At 44.0% G+C, this 22,241-nt stretch overlaps 1 protein-coding gene across 1 annotated transcript in view; it reads left to right on the top strand.

The window, feature by feature from the left end:
* LOC149460332 (uncharacterized) overlaps nucleotides 1-21,761 on the top strand; it is a 43,972-nt gene extending 22,211 nt beyond the window's left edge. Inside the window, exons 6-8 of the mRNA XM_089679906.1 lie at nucleotides 93-7,793; nucleotides 16,157-16,257; nucleotides 19,999-21,761. Coding sequence (XP_089536032.1) covers nucleotides 93-7,793; nucleotides 16,157-16,257; nucleotides 19,999-20,550 — 8,354 coding nt within the window. The 3' untranslated portion in view covers nucleotides 20,551-21,761. The remainder of the gene's footprint in view (nucleotides 1-92; nucleotides 7,794-16,156; nucleotides 16,258-19,998) is intronic.
* The last annotated feature ends 480 nt before the right edge of the window (nucleotides 21,762-22,241 follow it).

Raw genomic sequence — 22,241 nt, 5'->3', positions numbered from 1 at the left:
TGGCACTGCAACTACTACAACAGCAACCACTAATACTGCAGCCCCAACTACTACAGCAACACCGACTACCACTCCACTCCCAACAACTACAGCTGCACCAACTACCACTCCAGTCTCAACAACTACAGCAGCTCTATCCACAACTGGCACTGCAACTACTACAACAGCACCCACTAGCACTACAGCCACAATTACTACAGCTATACCAACTACACCTGGGGCTGCAACTACCACAACAGCACCCACTACTACTGCAGCCCCAACTACCACAGCAGCTCCAACAACTACAGCTTCACCAACTACAACTGGGACTGAAACTACAACAGCACCCACTACTACTGCAGCCCCAACTACTACAGCAGCACCAACTACTACAGCAGCTTCGACAACTACAGCTGCACCAACTACCACTCTAGTCCCAACAACTACAGTAGCTCCAAGTACAACTGGGGCTCCAACTACTACAATAGCACCCTCTAGTACTGCAGCACCAACAACTACAGCAGTACCAAAGACCACTATAGTCCCAACAACTACAGCAGAATCAACGACCACTGCTACCCCAACATCTTCAGAAACACAAACTACCACAGCTGCCCTAACAACCACAACAGCACCCACTAATACTGCAGCCCCAACTACTACAGCAACACCGACTACCACTCCACTCCCAACAACTACAGCTGCACCAACTACCACTCCAGTCTCAACAACTACAGCAGCTCCTACCACAGCTACTACAATAGCACCCACTAGTACAACAGCCACAACAACTACAGCAGAACCAACGACCACTATAGTCCCAACTACTACAGCAGAATCAACTACCACTGCACCACCAACTACCACAGCAGCCCTAACATCTACAGCACCACCAACTACAACTGGCACTGCAACTACTACAACAGCACCCACTAGCACTAAAGCCCCAACTACTACAGCTACACCAACTACAACTGGGGCTGCAACTACTACAACAGCACCCACTACTACTGCAGCCCCAAATACCACAGCAGCTCCAACAACTACAGCTTCACCAACTACAGCTGGGACTGAAACTACAACAGCACCCACTACTACTGTAGCCTCAACTACTACAGCAGCACCAACTACTACAGCAGCTGCAAAAACTACAGCTTCACCATCTACACCTGGACCTGAAACTACAACAGCACCCACTACTACTGCAGCCCCAACTACTACAGCAGCACCAACTACCACAGCAGCTTTGACAACTACAGCTGCACCAACTATCACTCCAGTTCCAACAACTACAGTAGCTCCAAGTACAACTGGGGCTCCAATTACTACAATAGCACCCACTAGTACTGCAGCACCAACAACTACAGCAGTACCAAAGACCACTATAGTCCCAACAACTACAGCAGAATCATCTACCACTGCTGCCCCAACATCTTCAGAAACACAAACTACCACAGCTGCCTTGACAACCACAGCAGTACCAACTACTACTGCAGTCCCAACAACTACAGAAGCTCCAACTACCACAGAATCCCCAACAACTACAGCTATACCAACTACAACTACAGACATAACTACAGCAGCTCCTACCACAGCTACTACAATAGCACCCACTAGCACAACAGCCACAACAACTACAGCAGCACCAGCTTCCACTATAGGCTCAACTACTACAGCAGAATCAACTATCACTGCAGCACCAACTACCACAGCAGCCCTAACATCTACAGCAGCACCAACTACAACTGGCACTGCAACGACTACAACAGCACCAACTAGTACTGCAGCCCCAACTACTACAACAGCACCCACTACTACTGCAGCCCCAACTACCACAGCAGCTCCAACAACTACAGCTTCACCAACTACAACTGGGACTGAAACTACAACAGCACCCACTACTACTGTAGCCTCAACTACTACAGCAGCACCAACTACTACAGAAGCTGCAACAACTACAGCTTCACCAGCTACAACTGGGACTGAAACTACAACAGCACCCACTACTACTGCAGCCCCAACTACTACAGCAGCACCAACTACTACAGCAGCTTCGACAACTACAGCGGCACCAACTACCACTCCAGTCCCAACAACTACAGCAGCTCCATCCACAACTGGGGCTTCAACTACTACAATAGCACCTACTAGTACTGCAGCCCCAACTACTACAGCTGCACCAACTACAACTGGGGCTGCAACTACTACAACAGCACCCACTACTACTGCAGCCCCAACTACCACAGCAGCATCAACTACCAGAGCAAATCCAACAACTGCAGCTGCACCAACTACAACTCCAGTCCCAACAACTACAGTAGCTCCAAGTACAACTACGGCTCTAACTCCTACAATAGCACCCACTAGTAATGCAGCCTCAACTACTACAGCAGCACCAATGACCACTATAGTACCAACTACTACAGCATATTCATCTACCACTGCAGCACCAACTACCACAGCAGCCCTAACATCTACAGCAGTACCAATTACAACTGGGACTGAAACTACAACAACACCCACTACTACTGCAGCCCCAACTACTGCAGCAGCACCAACTATCACTGCAGCTTCAACAACTACAGCTGCACAAACTACCACTCCAGTCTCAACAACTACAGTAGCTACCAGTAAAACTGGGGCTCCAACTATTACAATATCACCCACTAGTACTACAGCCCCAACAACTGCAGCAGCACCAACTACCACTGCAGTTCCAACAACTACAGCTGCGCCAACTACCACAGCAGCCCTAACTACTACAGCAATACCAATTAATACTGCACTTTTAAGAACTACAGATACTCCAACAACCACAGAATCCCCAACAACTACAGCAACACCTACAACCACTCCAGTCCCAAAAACTACAGCAGCTCCTACCACAAATACTACAATAGCACCCACTAGTACTGCAGCCCAAACAACTACAGCAGCACCAACTACCACTATAGACTCAACTACTAGAGTAGCATCAACTACAACTGCAGCAACAACTAAAACAGCAGCCCTAACATCTACAGCTACACCAACTACAACTGGCGCTGCAACTACTACAATAGCACCCACTAATATTGCAGCTCCAACTACTACAGACGCACCAACAACCATTATAGTCCCAACTACTACAGCAGAATCATCTACCACTACAGCAACATCTACCACAGTAGCCCTAACATCTACAGCAGCATCAACTACAACTGGGGCTGCAACTACTACAACAGCACCCAATAGTACTGCAGCACCAACTACCACAGCAGCCCCATCAACTACAGCTGCACCAACTACCACTTCAGTCCAAACAAATACAGCAGCTCCATCTACAACTAGGGCTCCAACTACTACAATAACACCCACTAGTACTGCAACTCCAACTACTACAGCTGCACCAACTACAATTGGGGCTGCAAATACTACAAAGGCACCGACTACAACTGCAGCCCCAACTACTACAGTGGCAAAAGCTACCACAGCAGTACCAACAACTACAACGGCATCAACTACCACTCCAGTCCCAACAACTACAGTAGCTCCATCTACAACTACTGCAATAGCACCCACTAGTACTGCAGCCCCAACTACTACAGCAGCACCAATAACCAATATAGTCCCAACAACTACAGCAGAATCATCTACCACTGCAGCACCAACTGCTACAGCAGCCCTAACATCTACAGCAGCACCAACTAAAACTGGGACTGAAACTACTACAACAGCACCCACTACTACTGCAGCCCAAACTTCTACAGTAGCACCACCTACCACAGAAGCTCCATCAACTACAGCTGCATCAACTACCACTCCAGTCCCAACAACTACAGTAGCTCCAAGTACAACTGGGGCTCCTACTACTACAATAGCAACCACTAGCACTGCAGCCCCAACAACTACAACAGCACCAACTACCACTGCAGTCCCAACAACTACAGCTGCAACAACTACCACAGCAGCCCTAACTACTACAGCAGTACCAACAACCACTATAGTCCCAACTACTACATCAGAATCAACTACCACTGCAGCCCCAACATCTTCAGAAACACCAACTACCGAATCTGCCCTCACAACCACAGCAGTACCAACTACTACTGCAGTCCCAACTACTACAATAGCACCCACTCGTACTACAGCCCCAACTATTACAGCTGCACAAACTAAAACTGGGGCTGCAACTACTACAAAGGCACCCACTACTACTGCAGCCCCTACTACAACAGTGGCACAAACTACCACTCCAGTCCCAACAACTACAGTAGCTACAACTACAACTGGGGCTCCAACTACTACAGTAGCACCCACTAGTACTGCAGCCTCAACTACTACAGCAGCCCCAACAAACTCAGCAGCCCTAACAACTACAGCAACACCAACTACCACTCCAGCCCCAACAACTACAGCAGCTCCTACTACAACTACTACAATAGCACCCACTAGTACTGCAGCCCCAACTACTAGAGCAGCACAAACGACCACTATTGTCCCAACTACCACAGCAGAATCATCTACCACTGCAGCACCAACTACCACAGCAGCCCTAACATCTAAAGCAGCACCAACTACAACTGGGGCTGCAACTACTACAATAGAACTCAGTACTACTGCAGCCCCAACTACTGCAGCAGCACCAACTACCACAGCAGTCCCAACAATTACAGCTGCACCAACTACCACAGCAGCCCTTACTACTACAGCAGCAGCAATGACCACTATAGTCTCATCTAGTACAGCATTATCAACTACCACTGCAGCCCCAACATCTTCAAATACACCAACTACCACAGCTGCCGTAACAACTACAGCAGTATCAACTACCACAGTAGCCCCAACAACTACAGAAGCTCCAACTACCACAACAGCCCCAGCAACTACAGCAGCTCCTACTACAACTACTACAATAGCACCCACTAGTACTGCAGCCCCAACAACTACAGCAGCACCAACTACCACTGCAGCCCTAACAACTACAGCAGCACCAACTACAACTGGGGCTGCAACTACTACAAAGGCACCCACTACTACTGCAGCCCCTACTACAACAGTGGCACAAACTACCACTCCAGTCCCAACAACTACAGTAGCTACAACTACAACTGGGGCTCCAACTACTACAGTAGCACCCACTAGTACTGCAGCCTCAACTACTACAGCAGCCCCAACAAACTCAGCAGCCCTAACAACTACAGCAACACCAACTACCACTCCAGTCCCAACAACTACAGCAGCTCCTACTACAACTACTACAATAGCACCCACTAGTACTGCAGCCCCAACTACTAGAGCAGCACAAACGACCACTATTGTCCCAACTACCACAGCAGAATCATCTACCACTGCAGCACCAACTACCACAGCAGCCCTAACATCTAAAGCAGCACCAACTACAACTGGGGCTGCAACTACTACAATAGAACGCAGTACTACTGCAGCCCCAACTACTGCAGCAGCACCAACTACCACAGCAGTCCCAACAACTACAGCTGCACCAACTACCACAGCAGCCCTTACTACTACAGCAGCAGCAATGACCACTATAGTCTCATCTATTACAGCATTATCAACTACCACTGCAGCCCCAACATCTTCAAATACACCAACTACCACAGCTGCCGTAACAACTACAGCAGTATCAACTACCACAGTAGCCCCAACAACTACAGAAGCTCCAACTACCACAACAGCCCCAGCAACTACAGCAGCTCCTACTACAACTACTACAATAGCACCCACTAGTACTTCAGCCCCAACAACTACAGCAGCACCAACTACCACTGCAGCCCTAACAACTACAGCAGCACCAACTACAACTGGGGCTGCAACTACTAAAATAGCACCTACTAGTACTGCAGCCCCAACTACTACAGCAGCACCAACTACCACAGTGGTTCTAACAACTACAGCTGCACCAGCTACCACTCCAGTCCCAGTAACTACAATGGCACCCATTAGTACTGCAGCCCCAGCTACTATAGCAGCACCAACTACCACAGCAGCCCTAACTACTACAGCAACACCAAATACCACTATAGTCCAAACTACTACTGCAGAATCAGCTACCACTGTAGCACCAACTACCACAGTGGTCCTAATAACTACAGCAGCACCAACTACCACTGCAGCCCCATCAACTACAGCTGCACCAACTAGCACTCCAGTCCCAACAACTACAGCTGCTCCATCCACAAATGAGGCTCCAACTACTACAATAGCACCCATTAGTACTTTAGCCCCATCTACTACATCTGCACCAACTACAACTGGGGCTGCAACTACTACAACAGCACCCACTACTACATCAGCACCAACTACCCCAGAAGCCCTAACAACTACAGCAGCACCAAATACTACAGAAGAATCAACCACCTCTACAGTACTTACAACTACAGCAGCACCAACTACCACTGCAGTCCCAGCAACTACAGCAGTCCTAACTACAACGGGGGCTCAAACTACTACAATAGCACCCACTAGAACTGCAACCCCAACTACTACAGCAGCACCAACTACCTCTGCAGCCCCAACAGCTACTGCAACTCCAATGGGGGCTCCAACTACATCAATAGCACCCACTAGTAATGCATCCCCAACTACTACAGTAGCACCATCTACCACAGCAGCGCTAACTAGCACAACAGCACCAACTACCACTGCAGTCCCAAGTACTACAGCAGAAACAATTACCACTGCTGTTCCAACATCCACAGCAGTACCAAATACGACTGAAGTCCCGATCACTATGGCATCACCAACTGCCAAAGCAGCCCTAACCATTACAGTAGGAATGACTACCACTGCAACACCAACAATTACAGAAGCACCAGCTACCACTGCAGTCCCAACAGCTACAACAGCCTTCATTTCAACTGTGGCTCCAACATCTATAGCATCAGCTACCACTGCAGTCCCAACAACTACTGAAGTTGCATCTACAACTGGTGCTCTAACTACTACAGTAGTACCTACTACTACTGGAGCCCCAACAACTACAGCAGCCCTGACTACCACAACAGCACCAACTACCACTGCATTCCCATCAACTACAGCAGCACCAATTTTCACTAGAGTCCCAACAACCTCAGAGGCTCCAACTACAACCATGGCTGCAGCATCTACAGCAGTACCAACTACCACTGCAATCCAAAATAGTACAGCAGCTCCAACTGCATCTGCAGTTCCAGCTACTATATTAGCACCTACTACTACTGCTGCCCAGACTACTACAGCAGCTCCAGCAGCTACAGCAGTGCCAACTACCCCTGCAGCCCTTACTACTACAGTGTCACCCACAACAACTGCAGCCCCAACAACTACAGCAGCCACAAGTACCAAAGCAGAACCAAATTTTACCAGAAGCCTAATTACTTCTGCTGTTTTAACCATTACATCAGAACCAACTACTATTGCAACCCCAACCACTACAGCTGGACCAAAAACCACTACAATACCAATAACTACAGCAGACGCAACTATCAAATTAGCATCAACCACTACAACAGCCTTAACTAAAATTGGAATTGCAACTACTACAGCAGCACCAACTACCACAGAAATCCCAACTTCCACGGCAACCCAAATGAATACAGCAAACCCAAATATTTCTGGATCCCCAACTACTACAGCTGCTCCAACAACTACAGGAGTCCCTTTTGTAGTATCACCAAGCACAGCAGTCTCAACTACAGCATCCACGTCAATGACCTCAAGTACAACTACAGCTTCTCCAACGTCTAGAGCATCAACTACTACTACAGCAAGGTTTACAAGTGTAGCATCAATTTTTACAGTGGTCTCATCTACAACTACAAATATCACAGGTACTAATAAATACCGTATCTTACATCAAAATCTACATCTTTTACACCTCAGATTGTTAATGTGATAAACTGTGCTGTAACATGTGCAGTCACTACCACCACTTGTGCAGCAATAACCACTCTTTACTACTTACTTATCATGACTATCACTTTAGTTCCAACTACTAGTGCAGCCTGCTTTTCTGCCTCTTTTTTTTAAACTAACTCTTGCTCTATGTAGTTCTGCTTCACTGGTTCCTATTGCAGCAGGTACTATTATTGCTTCCTCGTGTATTATTGCATTACCTACCTCTATTACTGCTTCTATATAACTACCAAAAGGGACTCTATTTTTTCGAAAAAAAAAAAAAAAAACTTGTGATCAGATGGAGACCCTTCACTTCCTTTGCTTGTTGAAGCTGGTTTCCTCCAAGACACATCACCGACATGCACATACATACACACATGTGTGCACACATACAATTCTTTTGGCCCTTCACTACATTAACCACTTGCCCTCCAGAGGATTTACCCCCCTTCCTGACCAGGATTTTTTTGCGTTACGGGTCTGCGTTACTTTACTTGACAATTGTGCGGTCATGCAATGCTGCACCCAAATGAAATTTACATCCTTTTTTTTCCCACAAATTGAGCTTTCTTTCAGTGGTATTTGATCGACCGTGCGTTTTTTATTTTTTGCATTATAAAAAAGAAGACTGACAATTTTGAAAAAAAACAATATTTTGGACTTTTTGTTATTAAACATGTCCAGTGAAAACATTTCTTCAGAATTTTATGCCAAAATGTATTCTGCGACATGTTTTTACTAAAAAAAAATCCCAATACGTGTAAATTAATTGGTTTACTTGAAATTTATAGCGTTTACAAATGGCGGTATAGAGACTGGGATTTTTTTTTTTACTAGTAGTGGCAGCGATCCGTGACTTTTAGCAGGACTGTGGGACTGCGGCGGACATTCTGACACTGGGGGGAACTGACTTGGTGTCACTGACATCTCCAGTGACACCAATACAGTGATCAGTGCTAAAGGGGTTAATATGAGGGGTGATCAAAGGGCTAACTATGTAACTATGTGTAGGGAGTGTTTTACTAGGGGGAGGGGGGGTGCTTCACTGTAAGCACACTGCTCAGCCATCCAGAGCAGTGTGCCCGAGTCGACAAGGAGGAAGACTGTTAGTAAACAAAACTGTCTTCCTCCCCATTGCAGATGCTCAGTAATCACTGGCGCTAACTGGCAATTACCGTCTGGGACCCGGTGATAAATAGCTGCGGCCGCAAATGGCCCTGGGTCAGTAGGGGGCCCCATGAGATGCCCCTGGTACCTTTCATAGGTTTTTTTGGGTGTGGTTTGAGTATGGGCCCCATGATCCCCTATTGCCCGGGGGCCCCGTGAGTTGTCAATCCGCCCCTGTCACTAACTATATTTTTTTATCTCAATATGCATTTTGCCTATGTGTCCAGACTTTAAGGACACCCTGTATACTATCTGCCACTTTTGTTGTTCTTGCCTCATTTGCAGAATTTATCTCTTCTAATGCCATTTCTTCTGATGGAAAACCAACTTTTAATACACCCTCAATTTCTGCTGCAGCTGATACTTCTAAAGCATACTATACTTACTATATCTGTACCTACAGTATGGAATCTGCTGCTTTCACCACTTTTTCTGCATTAACCAGTTCTAACACTCCTACAGAACTGATAATTTTCAATGTTTTCCATTTCTGCTTCATCTACTATTTCCAAAGTTCTTATAATTTCTGTGGCTCCTAGTACTTCTGCAGACTCTGCCACTACCATCACACCGGACCCTTCTGTTGTCTCATTCTGTATCCTACACCATTTCTGATGCTTCCATCATTACCGTATAGAATCAACCACTTTTGGAAACAAAGCTTCAAATGTGCCTTTGAGTACTACGGAGCTTAATGGGCAATTAAAGTCTTCCCTTTATTATTGGTATACTGTCAGGTTGAGTAGTGAGTAAAGAATGTGGCAGGTTTTTTTTTGTATGTGTCAGTGCTTATAATTATAAGAAGTAAAACCAGTCTGTACGTGCAGTAAAGCATGCTTGTTATACTCACTGTGGAACCTAAGGGGTTAATCCTCTGCATTGTGTAAAAATGCTATTTGATCCTTTCTTCTCTGTTCCTCCCCTTTTTCAAGCAACCATTACTTATCTCCACATTGAACCATAGGCATGCACATGCTCAGTTTGGTGTATATTGCTAGAGAGGGTTTTTTTTTTCTTAGGAGAGTGCATGGGATCAGCACAGGGCCAATCAGCACTGTCCAGACAGAGGGTCAGGGGTTCTGCATCCTCCTAGAGCAGAAAGAAAACTCCTCCTACAAGCTTTAGCTAGTGCTCGGCTGGACACTGATAGAAGTCACAAGATTGCTCTAACTGCTGATGAGAAAAGGTATTTAGCAGTTTATATTTACTAAAATAATTGCATTTTCATGTTGTGTGTACTGTGGGAGACCAGATCTGAATAGTGAATGCAGGGTCCTGGGTTTAGTAACACTTTAAGGGTTAAGCACTTTTCCCATGATACTGTACACTCTTTCTCATGAATGCACCAGTTCCAAGGGGACACTGCATGACCTGTGTTCCCTTCACCAGCAGAGCCATAGCTTGTCACCTCACTCCCACCATTCACACATAGTGCAGACTTCTGTTGCTAACAAGCTTCACACTTGACTTGGATCCACTTCCTTAATGTCTCTTGCTTGTGTATCTCCAGACTAGGATGTTGGGTACCAATTGCTAGGGAGGGGGCCAATCCACCAACTCCCTCACTACAGGGATGATCCTCTATCGCTTTCTGCGCCACTGCATGGCAACAGCAATATAGCCGCATCTCCCACCAACTCCTCTGCATGTTTAATTCTTGTATGCTGGCCCTCTTACATCTCCTTTGTACAAGCCCTCTTTGACATGCGCCCTGCATGCACCCCTTTGCAGCAAGAACCTCAGACCAGGCACTTCAACAGTTAACAGAACTTTTACTGAGGAACTCAGATGCAGATACACAACTTCTTACAGATACCTATCAGCATAGCCCCTTCCTCTTTAGCTCCAGGCCTCCAGCTCATACCTCTCCACATGATAAAGTCTGTTTGCTAAGACAAGCCACTTGATCTTTGGTGGGACCCAACATGGGTGCCCACAAGGGGTTGCTCTGCTTAGCGGTGATAGCTACATCAGTCCATAGCCCAGCTTGTTCTCCTTCCCATGTGCTCAGCCACAACAGAGCCCTCTCCCTTTTTATAGCAACACAGGGTAGAAGGCAGAGCCAAGAAAGACTGGGAAACCACAAAGTCTATAAACGCAGAGCCTCTGTTAACCCATCAATAACCCCCACATAAGCACAACTTTGGATAACATGAGTTAGGCAGAAAACATAGATTTGGTACAACGTCAGGCAAAATAAAAAAAAAAACCAAAACATTTTAATTTTGCCCCACATTGTAAGCACCTTCTTACATGCTGTCCTTTGCCAACAGCATACTGGAGACCCTGATCCCAGCTCTCTACAGTGTAGCGGTTTGGGTCTCCAGTGGTCTGACAACCCCCCGTCCTAATCAACAATGATGCTCAAGAAATATGAGCATTTTTAATGGGAGCTCTGTGCAGGAGATGTGTCAAAACTGCTGAAGAACAGGATTGCTGTCCTCTGCATGTGAGCCGGGGTCAGGATCTCCTGTGTGCTGGAGATAACACAAAATTACACAAAATAACAGGATACAAACCTATCATAGTCTATCGTTTTTTGCTGCCTGACAACATTGCAATAATAAAATGGGTTTTAGATTTAGTAGGCACATCTGATGATTTTGTCTGTGGGAATGTATGTCCATGCAGCCAAAAGAGAACTTGTGAGGTCAGGTACTGATGTTGGACGGGAAGAGCTGGCTCACAATGAGCATTCCAATTTTTTCTAAATTTTGTTCAGTAGGGTTGTGGGGCTCTGTGCAGGCCAGTCTACACTAAATATGATAAACCATGTCTCAATGCAGCAGATGACATAAATGAGTTGGGCTCCAAAATTCAGCTCCAAAGTTGTGTGTGAACAGAGGGATTCATATGTTTACACGGTTTCATTTCATGCTCTTGAAGGGTGTAACTGCTCACATTTTCTTTCCGTGTGAATTCAAATAGTAGTATTATAGCACCATCTTGTGAGTACTAGACACGCTGCTATGAACGCTGACTGCTCCAAGCATCATAGTTGCTTGATTGGTGTGTTGCTTCAATTACTGCAGGGGCCAGGTGGGGCCTGACCACTGGAGATACAGCAGAGAAAGCAGAGCTCTGGATCCCCAGCATGTTGCTGGGTAAGGGAAGTTTGGCAAAGAGTTGCAGCACAAGAGCTCATGTACATGGGGTGTTTGGAAAACTCTTCTGACCGCTGGAAACTGGCTGCTAGGTTAAAAAAATGTCAGTTTAGCCGTGTTTGCATACCACGTTTTTGTGCGTTTGCATTTAGAAGCGTTTTTAAAAGATTACCTTCCAAATGCCCAGAATGCACTGAAAAATAGTAAATAATTAACTATTTCAGATATTTTGAGAGAAATAAAGAAAGCCAAAGCAGAGGGAGCAGTATGTGTTGAGATGACCTGTCTTTTCTGGTTGTATTCACTAGGGATCCCATCATGAGCATAATGCAGCACGTTCTACCATTTTGTTCCTTCACACGAAACCTGGAACTGACTGCACTGGTGTACTAGGTCCATGGAAAATGCTTTACATGCTTTTTTGATGAAGAAAACAGGTTCTGGACAGCATCTGACTATGGACCTGTCAAAAAACATGTCTAAACTCAAGCGCTTGTAAACACGGTTAACCGCGTATACAAGCGTTTACACGCATTTGGCGTTTGAAACGCCGGTAAAATCTACTCCTGAACTTATTTTGGTGCATTGAAGAAAACAACTGTAAACTCAACTGCCTGTAAACTACTGTAGACGACGATGTGTACGTAGCCACATAAGAAAACATAAAGGAGAGTTCAGGGGCTGCTGAAAAAAACGCTCAACAGCTCCTGAAGGTCAGTTTAGCAGCTGCAGTGTACATGAGCCCAAAGGTTAAAAAGAAAGCACAGCAAGTCCCTTACATTCAGACGTTCAAGTTACAAACTTTCAAAGATATGAACATGTGTTTGCATGTCCAATCATGTTAAGCCAGGTACGCACACTCCAATCCAGCGGGCTGAACGGAAAAAAAATAGATCGCTGTACCAACACAAGGGATATTAGTGCAGCATTTCCCTCCCGCTACACCTTTGTGTTTCTCACAGGGGGACTCTATTCTGGCAAACCACACTGATCAGCAATTGCCTGCAAGTGCTGACTTTGTTGGACTTATGAACATGCTCTCAGAACAGAACTCGTTTGCATGTACGGGACTTTCTGTACAGAACAATACTTCACTTGTTATTTAGCCTGTTTTCATTATACAAAAATAAATAAATAAAGGTACGGTTGGGCTTTAAAAGTTAATGATTCTCTCTAAAAGAATGTATTACTTTCTGAAGGAAAATCAGCAATGGTGGCCTAAATATTTATCTCAGGACAAGCTTCCTAAAGGTTGTGGTTTTCCAACTCAAGTTCTTCAATAATTCAACAGTTCTTAGCAATATTTAAATCTGTGTAAAATCATTTATACTCCCCAGTGATTTATGATTCAGTATGCATTTCATGGGGCACAGTGGACCCTCAGTGTATCAGCAGTGGGCACAGAACTCTCATTGAGGTGCCACCTCGTTGTTTCAGGCCTGTATTGATGGTGATGATATCATGCTGATAATACAGGAGGAGTAACAATTGAAAAAGCCTGGATGGTAAGCAAAGATTGCACCAGCAAATCCAGACATAGTGCAAGACAGCGAGGTGAAATCAGACAGGCTGGAGATCAATGCAGTCTATGGGGCAATACAAATCTGAGACAAGCAGGTCAAGGTAGTCAGTGGGCAGGAACAAAATCCATGGGTGGCCCAAGTCATTACCAAAATCAATATGAAGTGCAGAGCAGTAAGGCAAACTGCAATCACACGTGATCAGACCAGGGGCGGACTGACTATTTGAGCACTCGGGCACTGCCCGAGGGCCCTGGGTCACTAGGGGGCCCAATGAGATGCCCCTGGTACCTTTCATTGGTTTTCTTCATAGGTTTTTTTGGGTGTGGGCAAGGACACAGGGACCCCATGATCCCCTGTTGCCCGGGGGCCCCATGAGTTGTCAGTCCACCCCTGGATCAGACACAGCTCTTTGCACTAAGGCTATAAATGTCTTGAGCCACAGTGCTGTAATAAAGAAAATATTTCACTTTTGTGGTTATGCTTGGCCGCCATGTTAAATGACACATGTACCCTGATATGTTTGCTCACTAAATATGCCAAAAAACTATTAGTTCCGTTTATTGCTTCTCTGCACAAAAATAGCGCACCATGGTCCTAACTCACTATCCAATAGTAAATGATTGCTGATCAGACACTAGAGTTTCCATGAAAGATGCCAAATATATCTGTTTTCATTGTAGCCATTTAAGAAGCTGGCTACTCATCAGTTGGTGTTAGGACATTAGCTCATGTTGGCCCTTTGAGGACACAACTCATTAAAAGACATAAATATCACTATTAATCATAACCCTCTGTGTTTAAAGAATGAGCGTCTTCTGGCTAAATAATAAGGTCCATACACAATTTCACATCCAATCTCTTTTTTCCTCTTAGTGCAGAATTTCCCACTAAGGGGTTAATTTACTAAACACAGATAGACTGTGCACTTTGCAAAGTGCAGTTGCACTCCGCAAGTACAATTGCTCCAGAGCTTAGCAAATGAGCAGACACTCTGCTGACTTCCATCATCCAATCATATGCAAGCAAAATTGCTGTTTTTTAAATTTCCTTGCACGTGATTGGGTATTCTTTGCAAAGTGGAGCTTTACCTCATTTACTAAGGTCTGGAGCAACTGCACTTTGCAAAGTACACAGTCTATTTGCCTTTAGTAAATCAACCCCTAAGTAGGCAAATATGAGTTCTTAAAGAAAAACAAGGATTTTATATTCTCTAACATGAAAATATACTTTTGTATTCTTCTCATTACCCAATACGCACATTTTCTACTTTTAAAGGAGTGAGTTGAAGAATAAATGAAAGGTCTTTTATGCTGGTTAGTGCAGCTAAAAATATTCTTTATCATTCACTCTTTATCATACAAATAGCCCTGAAATGACCTCTTCATTTAAATCGGCATTTATCAGAGAAGAGCTCAGGCATGTTTGGATCTTAGTTCAAATCCTCCTAAGTAATCCTCCTAAGTTTTCCTAAGTAATCCTGCTAGGCATTCCCCACTCTGCTGCCATACAAATACAAGGAGGATATACGTTCAAGTCAAGTAGTGAGTTTATATAATAAGATAACAAATTTCAAGGAGTGGAAACTGCATTTATCTTTCGACATACTCCCCTGCTGCATTTATACACTTTTCCCAGCATTTAATGCCTGGAAAGCTTCGGCATAGAAAGATTTGTCAGTAAGCCTGAATCATCCTAGGCCAGCCTGCTTTTCTTTTTCATCATTGTGTTCACGGTTCTCACAAAAAGATTTGTTTCTTGTGAAATTTCAGGACAGGTTATGTACCAATTATCCAGGATCAGGTGTTGTCATAAATGTTCACAGGAATGACTGCTGTGGGCTGGGAACCACCACGGCCGGGATCATCACTGATGAACATACGGTCATCTTTGAAACATTTACACCATTCAAATGTCTTACTGTGGCTGAGCGTCTCATCACCGAACTGTGCTTGAAGTCTTCTGTAGACATCCACGGGTTTATGCCTTCGTTCACGAGAAACTTCATCACCACATGCTGTTCCAGGCACACACTAACACTGTCATTTTAATTAACGATCTCTGGACTGTGCGCCACCACTGTGCGCCACCACCTATCAGTAATAGGACACACTTGCCACTTAGTACTGCATGTAGTACTACCACGCTAATATCTCTCTTTATATATGTAAAAATAAAAGTCCCAGTTTGGCTTGAACGCCCTTTGTATATGTGTGGATGAGGGGGTGCCACTGCTGCTTGTGATTGGCCCAGTACAGTGTGAGGTTACTAGCAGAATCGCTCAGGTGGGTTTGGGCTGGGATCCAAACATGCCTGAGCTCATCCCTATTGTTAATGAGTGGCAGCGTATTCTTGCACTGTAACACTCTACTGGGCTGAGCTGTTACCAAGAAGTTCTGGAAACCCCTCAGATCTTTTCCATAACATAACTAGATAATACCAAACTGCCATAAATTTATATAATGGATTGGATTACATCAAAAATTAATTATTTTTATGTTTCAGCTGCAGGAGCTGGTGGCGAAGGACTCACATACTACAACAGATTTTTCATTGCTTTAGGAAGTGCTGGAGGGGTAATTCTAGTTGTATTGGGGATATTTGGGGTAAGTTGCAACCTAATTATGCATTCATTATTTAATTAGTATATGTAGAGTCCTATAATCCTATCCCTTCCCTCTCTCTCTCTCTGTCTATCTTTCTGTATGGTTCTGTCTGATGTTTAATGTGAGGCAGATTGCTTGAATGGAAATGATGCAACTGCTGCTGTAATGTCTCTTCAGAAAACCCATAATTCGCCAGGAATTCTTTATTGAATATAAAACGTTTAGTGGTAAAACACTGAGAAATAGGACGCTAACAAAAAGAAACTAATGGGGCTTTTACCACTTCCTCTTTAGAGGATTTACCCCCCCATCATGACCAGGCCAATTTTTGCAATACGGCGCTGTGTTACTTTAACTGACAATTGCGCGGTCATGCAATGCTGCACATAAATTAAATTTATGTAATTTTTTCCCACAAATAGAGCTTTCTTTTAGTGGTGTTTGATCACCTCTGTGTTTATTATTTTTTGTGCTATAAACAAAAAAAGACAATTTTGAAAAAAAACTCCAATATTTTTTACTTTTATGATGCTACGTCTTTGCTAGAAAAAAATCCCAATAAGCGTATAATAATTGGTTTACGTAAAAGTTTTAGTGTCTACAAATGGTATTATACAGTATATACTGGATTTTTTTTTCTTCTTTTTTTTATACTAGTGATGGCGGAGATCAGTGACTGATAGCGGGACTGTGGCGGGCATTCTAACACTGGGTGGAAACTGCCTAACTGCCACTGATATCCCAATGACACTAATACAGTGATCAGTGCTAATAAAAAGTACTGACACTGTACTAATGACACTGGGCAGGAAAGGGGTAACAACTGGGATGATCAAAGGGTTAACTGTGTACTGTGTGCTGTTTTACATAATGTGCTGTGTGTGTTTTACTTGAAAGTGAAAAGAAAGTGAAAGAGAAATACATAGCAGCATGTCCTTGCTGGCAGGAGAGAGACCTGTGTTGTTTACACATGTCTCTCCCCTGTCAGCTTTCCCTGACGATCGTCGGGTACCGGCAGGGAATCTCCGGGACCTGGTGACTGACATCCATAGCCACCAATTGCGTGATGTCCTCCCAAAATCCATACCAGACACATATCTGATCATGCAGCCTAGGCCACATGCCCTCAACATTAGAGTGTGCCAAGTAGATGACGTTATAAGGGAGCAGGGTCATCCGGTGAAGTCACTGAATGGCCCCGCCCCCTCATTTATGTAGCAGGAGGAGCTTTCAGCCAGCATCGTGTGAGGACCTCTTTTTTTTTGTTCAGGTCAGTAGCCAACGTTCATCATGATTCACGTTGGATCTACTTCAGGGACATTTATGTTTTGGGGTTTTTGAATAAAGGACTTGTGAAAACAATGGCTCTGTGTTTTTACTCACTTTTAACACTTTTTTGGTGAATGAGTAGGAATACACTGTACCCCATATTTATTTATATATATCTGATCTGGGGGCCCCCTTGTTAAAGGGGATTTCTAGATTCTGATAAGCCCCCTGCCCGCGGACCCTCCCCAGCACTGCGCAGGGTTGTGGGGAAGAGACCTTTGTCCTCATCAACATGGGGACGAGGTGTTTTGGGGGGAGCCCCCCTGCCCTAAAGCAATACCCCATGTTGAGGGCATGTGGCAATGGTATTGTTCAGGAGGGGGAAATACTTCCTCCCCACACTTTCCTTTCTTGACCTGCCAGGCTGCATGCTTGGATAAGGGTCTGGTATGGATTTTGTGGGGACCCCACTTCTTTTTTTTTGTAATTTTTGGAGTGGGGTTTCCCTTAAAATCCATACCAGATCCAAAGGGCCTGCAAAGGATTGGAGGGGACCCCATGCTGTATTTTATTTCTTTTATTTTTAAATGCCACCAAATATCTTGTTTACAGCAGATGAGTCATGGTTGTTAAGGAGCGGCCAACCAAAACTATGACAGTTACTGGTTGTTAAGGATACTGCCGGCTGCCGACTCCTTAACAATCTGTTAAAGCATACACATTTCATAACTATTGCATTCCTGGACCACTTTTTAATTACTGCATGCATTTATTTATTTCCTTTTGTGAACAGAGTTTAACACTGTTTTATATAGTATTTACTGAGCTTTTTTGAGCATTTTGGGGTAAATACCACAAAACAGCATAGCGAATTGACAATTACAGGATCATATGTGATTATTAGGGAAAATGTTTCCAGACACCTAAATACCGCATATGATCTGCTTTAGCGAATAGAACCCACCATGCCTTGTTCTGCACTGTATCTCTCTGTGGAGGCAGCCAACTTAGTGGAGGCAGGGCTTTGCTTCTTTATATCAAAACCTGCAATAAAGAGCAGTACAGTTGTGGCATCACAAGATCTCACTCCAAATCTCCTGAGACTAGCAGTCAAAGGGAGCAATGCCTTAGATCTCACAATGCAGACATATGTGTAAGAGGGTCCATTTGGTTGGCTAGTTTTGGAGCCCAAGCACAAACCCCTACCCCTGCTCCAGTCCTGCTAGAATAAAATCCCACCCACTGCGGCCGACCCTTATGCCATCTTGTGGCCCTGCTCCTTGTAGGACTCCTCATGACATCCCTGGCTATAGACGCAATAAAGGAATGTGCACACAATAAATAACTTCACTGCACTTTATTGGTGTTGCTCAGGGAAAGGTAAGGACAGTCACATCACAAGGACTTACAATCCAGAGTCGCTTGACATACCCAGTCAATCAAATATAGTGGATGAGCCTCAGTCTCAGGTGAAAGCACATGCAGCACCTCACTGTCATCTCCCTACAGTCTTTCCTGTACCCAGGGTGATCAGTACTCACAGGACTGTGCTCTCTTTAGACACTTCATAGCTGGAGAACTTCTCCCATGAAATGTCCAGTGAAGCAGCCTCATACAGGTCACTCCAGCCTGGCTTCAAAGGCCCTTTTGCAATCCACCCCAGCTCCCAACTCCTTAAGGGACAGAATGTCTACAGTTGACTCTCCTGAACACAGGTCTACTCCACCCAGCCTCCTGCCCTGTCCAGGGCCCACATGTGTAGATTATATGCTCACAGATGTGGGGTATATGGCTCCCATGCCCCAAGTTTGCTGTGTCCCCTCCCCACTTTGGTCTACATATATATATGTGCTGACTCACCCCTGACATCACTTGCAGGAGGGCTTTACCTGAAAGGAGTCTAACACCTAGGGGTTTATTTACTAAAGCTGGAGAGTCCAAAATCAGACTCCCTTCTGCATAGAAACCAATCAGCTTCCAGGTTTCATTGCCAAAGCTTCATTGAACAAGCTGAGGTTAGAAGCTGATTGGTTTCTATGCAGAAGGGAGTCTGATTTTGGACTCTCCAGCTTTAGTAAATAAACCCCCTAGTGTCACTGTCTTCTTAACCAGACCATAAAATGTAATAAACCATTGATTCTATTGATTCAGTCCTTATGGCCAACCATGAGATCCTACACTTTCCATTATCAATTTCATATTAAGGTGCCAGACCTACAGTCCTTTAGTGATTGTATTACTGTGAGGACATTAACATTATTGATTGTATAGATTTTCAAGTGACACGTGCCTAGATGTGTGTTTGTTACCTAAATTATAAAATAAACCCTAGCTACTATGGGGATAGTTGTTTTTTATTTTTCAGAAATATTTCCAAAATTATGTTGACTAGAGGAAATACATCCTGAGTATAATGGTATATAATATTTTAAAAATATATAAATGTTAATAGCTGTCTTTAATTTTTTTCAGGTTCTAGCACTGCTAAACTACTTAGGATTTCTGAGCTTTGGAGCTGCTGCTGCACCTGTTGCCATGGTCCCGAGCACGGTGGTTTCCACCACAGGCTTTCTACCTGCTGCTAATGTTTTGCCTGCCCCAAGCTATCCTTTACACTCTCCTCACAGTGTAATGTACAATTTCCCACGGGCTAGTTTAGTACCACGGGAAATACCAGTTCAACCAATAAGACATCCAACAATGCAGCCATCACGTGGACTACTGCATCATCCAACTCATGAACCACTGCGTCAACCACTGCATCATCCACCACGTCAACCACTGCATCATCCACCACGTCAACCACTGCATCATCCACCACGTCAACCACTGCATCATCCACCACGTCAACCACTGCATCATCCACCACGTCAACCACTGCATCATCCACCACGTCAACCACTGCATCAACCACCACGTCAACCACTGCATCATCCACCACGTCATTCACATCAACCACCAACAAACCCTACAGTGTCCAACCCCCCAAACTTTAACAGAGTAAGAGGAAACTTTGAAGTATAAGCTTCAATGTGGGTTTCAAAAGCTATTTTGCATAATTTTTGGATTTAATGATTGCTTAAGAATGAACTATGGCTAACTATTCCAATCAAAACCAAACCAAGCAGTGTTATTCACATCCGTTGCCAAGGAGGCAACCAGTTTTTCTTTCACATGAACTCATTAAATTGCTGGTTAGCCCAAGGGTCACCTTAGTGCCTTCCTTGACAGAATTGTTCTCTGTAATAATATAACCTAATTACTTTTCAGCTAATATATATCAAACAATCAAACAAATTGGCTTGGTAATAGTCTTGGACTGTAGGACTGATTATTTTTTGTTTTGTTTTTGTATCTTATTTTGGAAAAATTGGGCAAGGGCTAGAACCTTTGTTTTCAAGTTTTTATCCATGTCTTCATCCCCATTGAATAAACATGCCTTCATTTCCTGTTCCAGTGACAAAGTTTTCACAATAAAAAGATGTTACAGTCAGATCAGAATTACTGAGCAAACCGGATACTAAAATTCAGAGACTGCTCTACCAGTATGCTCTAATGATATAAGGCTCGCAGGTGATTCCTTCTAACAGGACCCACACCACACCTCGAACTGACCTGCCAATGCTGAAACAGATATAAACACCTCCTTTTAAACCAGTTGTGTGTTTATTAAATTATCCTTACATACATTTAAATTGTACCTTAGCCTCTTGTAGTTACCTATACAGCATGATCTAAAATGGGAAAGAAAAAGACAGCACCCTAAGCCACTCAGACTTCCCTTCTCTGCACATAAAGCAGGCTGATAGAATGGGAATGCAGAGTGTTGACCTTATCTGGATGCTGCCCTTTCACTCTCCATTCACATGCTGGGGTAGTCCTTGATTAAGAAGACGGATTGTTTTAATTGTAGCAAAGAAAAGTGAGGTCAGATCCTAGCAGCACTGTTGACTGGGATGTCAGGGTTAGAAAACCTGGCTGATCAAAGTTACAATTTTTTGGCAGGTAAGATAGCTCATACCTACATAATGTCTACTGTACAGTTTGCTATGCCTTCTTTATAATTTTAGCTTCCATTCCTCCTTCAATACACTCTAAAATGTATTATGCTATCCAGCAGTGCTGGCCTCTGCTTATGTGACCATCTACACAAAGTGTTCACAACTGTGGAATCATTTTGATGTTCTGTGTAATTTTTTATAATTGTGTTTTATAGCAAAATGGAACAATTTGTATTTTTTTCACTGCAAGTGAAACATCTATTTATTTACATTACTGCGTTGTGGATCCAAATCGTAGCTTATTATGTTATGCTTAAAAAATAAAGAAAATTATTTTTAACCACTTGCACTCCTGAGGATTTACCCCCCTTAATGACCAGGCCTCTTTTTGCTACTCGGCGCTGCACTAATTCAACTGATAATTGCGCGGTCAAACAATGCTGCACCCAAACGAAATTTACGTCCTTTTTTCACACAAATAGAGCTTTTTTTCAGTTGTATTTTATCACCTGTGCGCTTTTTATTTTCACGCTATAAACAAAAAAAGACTGAAAATTTTGAAGAAAAACAATATTTTTTACTTTCAGCTATAAAAAATATATAGTAAACTCAAAGTTAGGTTTAAATTTAAGCCAAAATGTATTCTGCTACATGTTTTTGGTAAAAAAATCCCAATAAGTGTATATTGATTGCTTTGTGTGAAAGTTATAGCGT

The sequence above is a fragment of the Staurois parvus genome, unplaced genomic scaffold (genome assembly GCF_062004578.1).
Source record: "Staurois parvus isolate SC_StPar_1 unplaced genomic scaffold, SC_StPar_1.0 ptg000232l, whole genome shotgun sequence".
Lineage (NCBI taxonomy): Eukaryota > Metazoa > Chordata > Amphibia > Anura > Ranidae > Staurois > Staurois parvus.
This window is presented reverse-complemented; position numbering and strand designations above follow the sequence as displayed.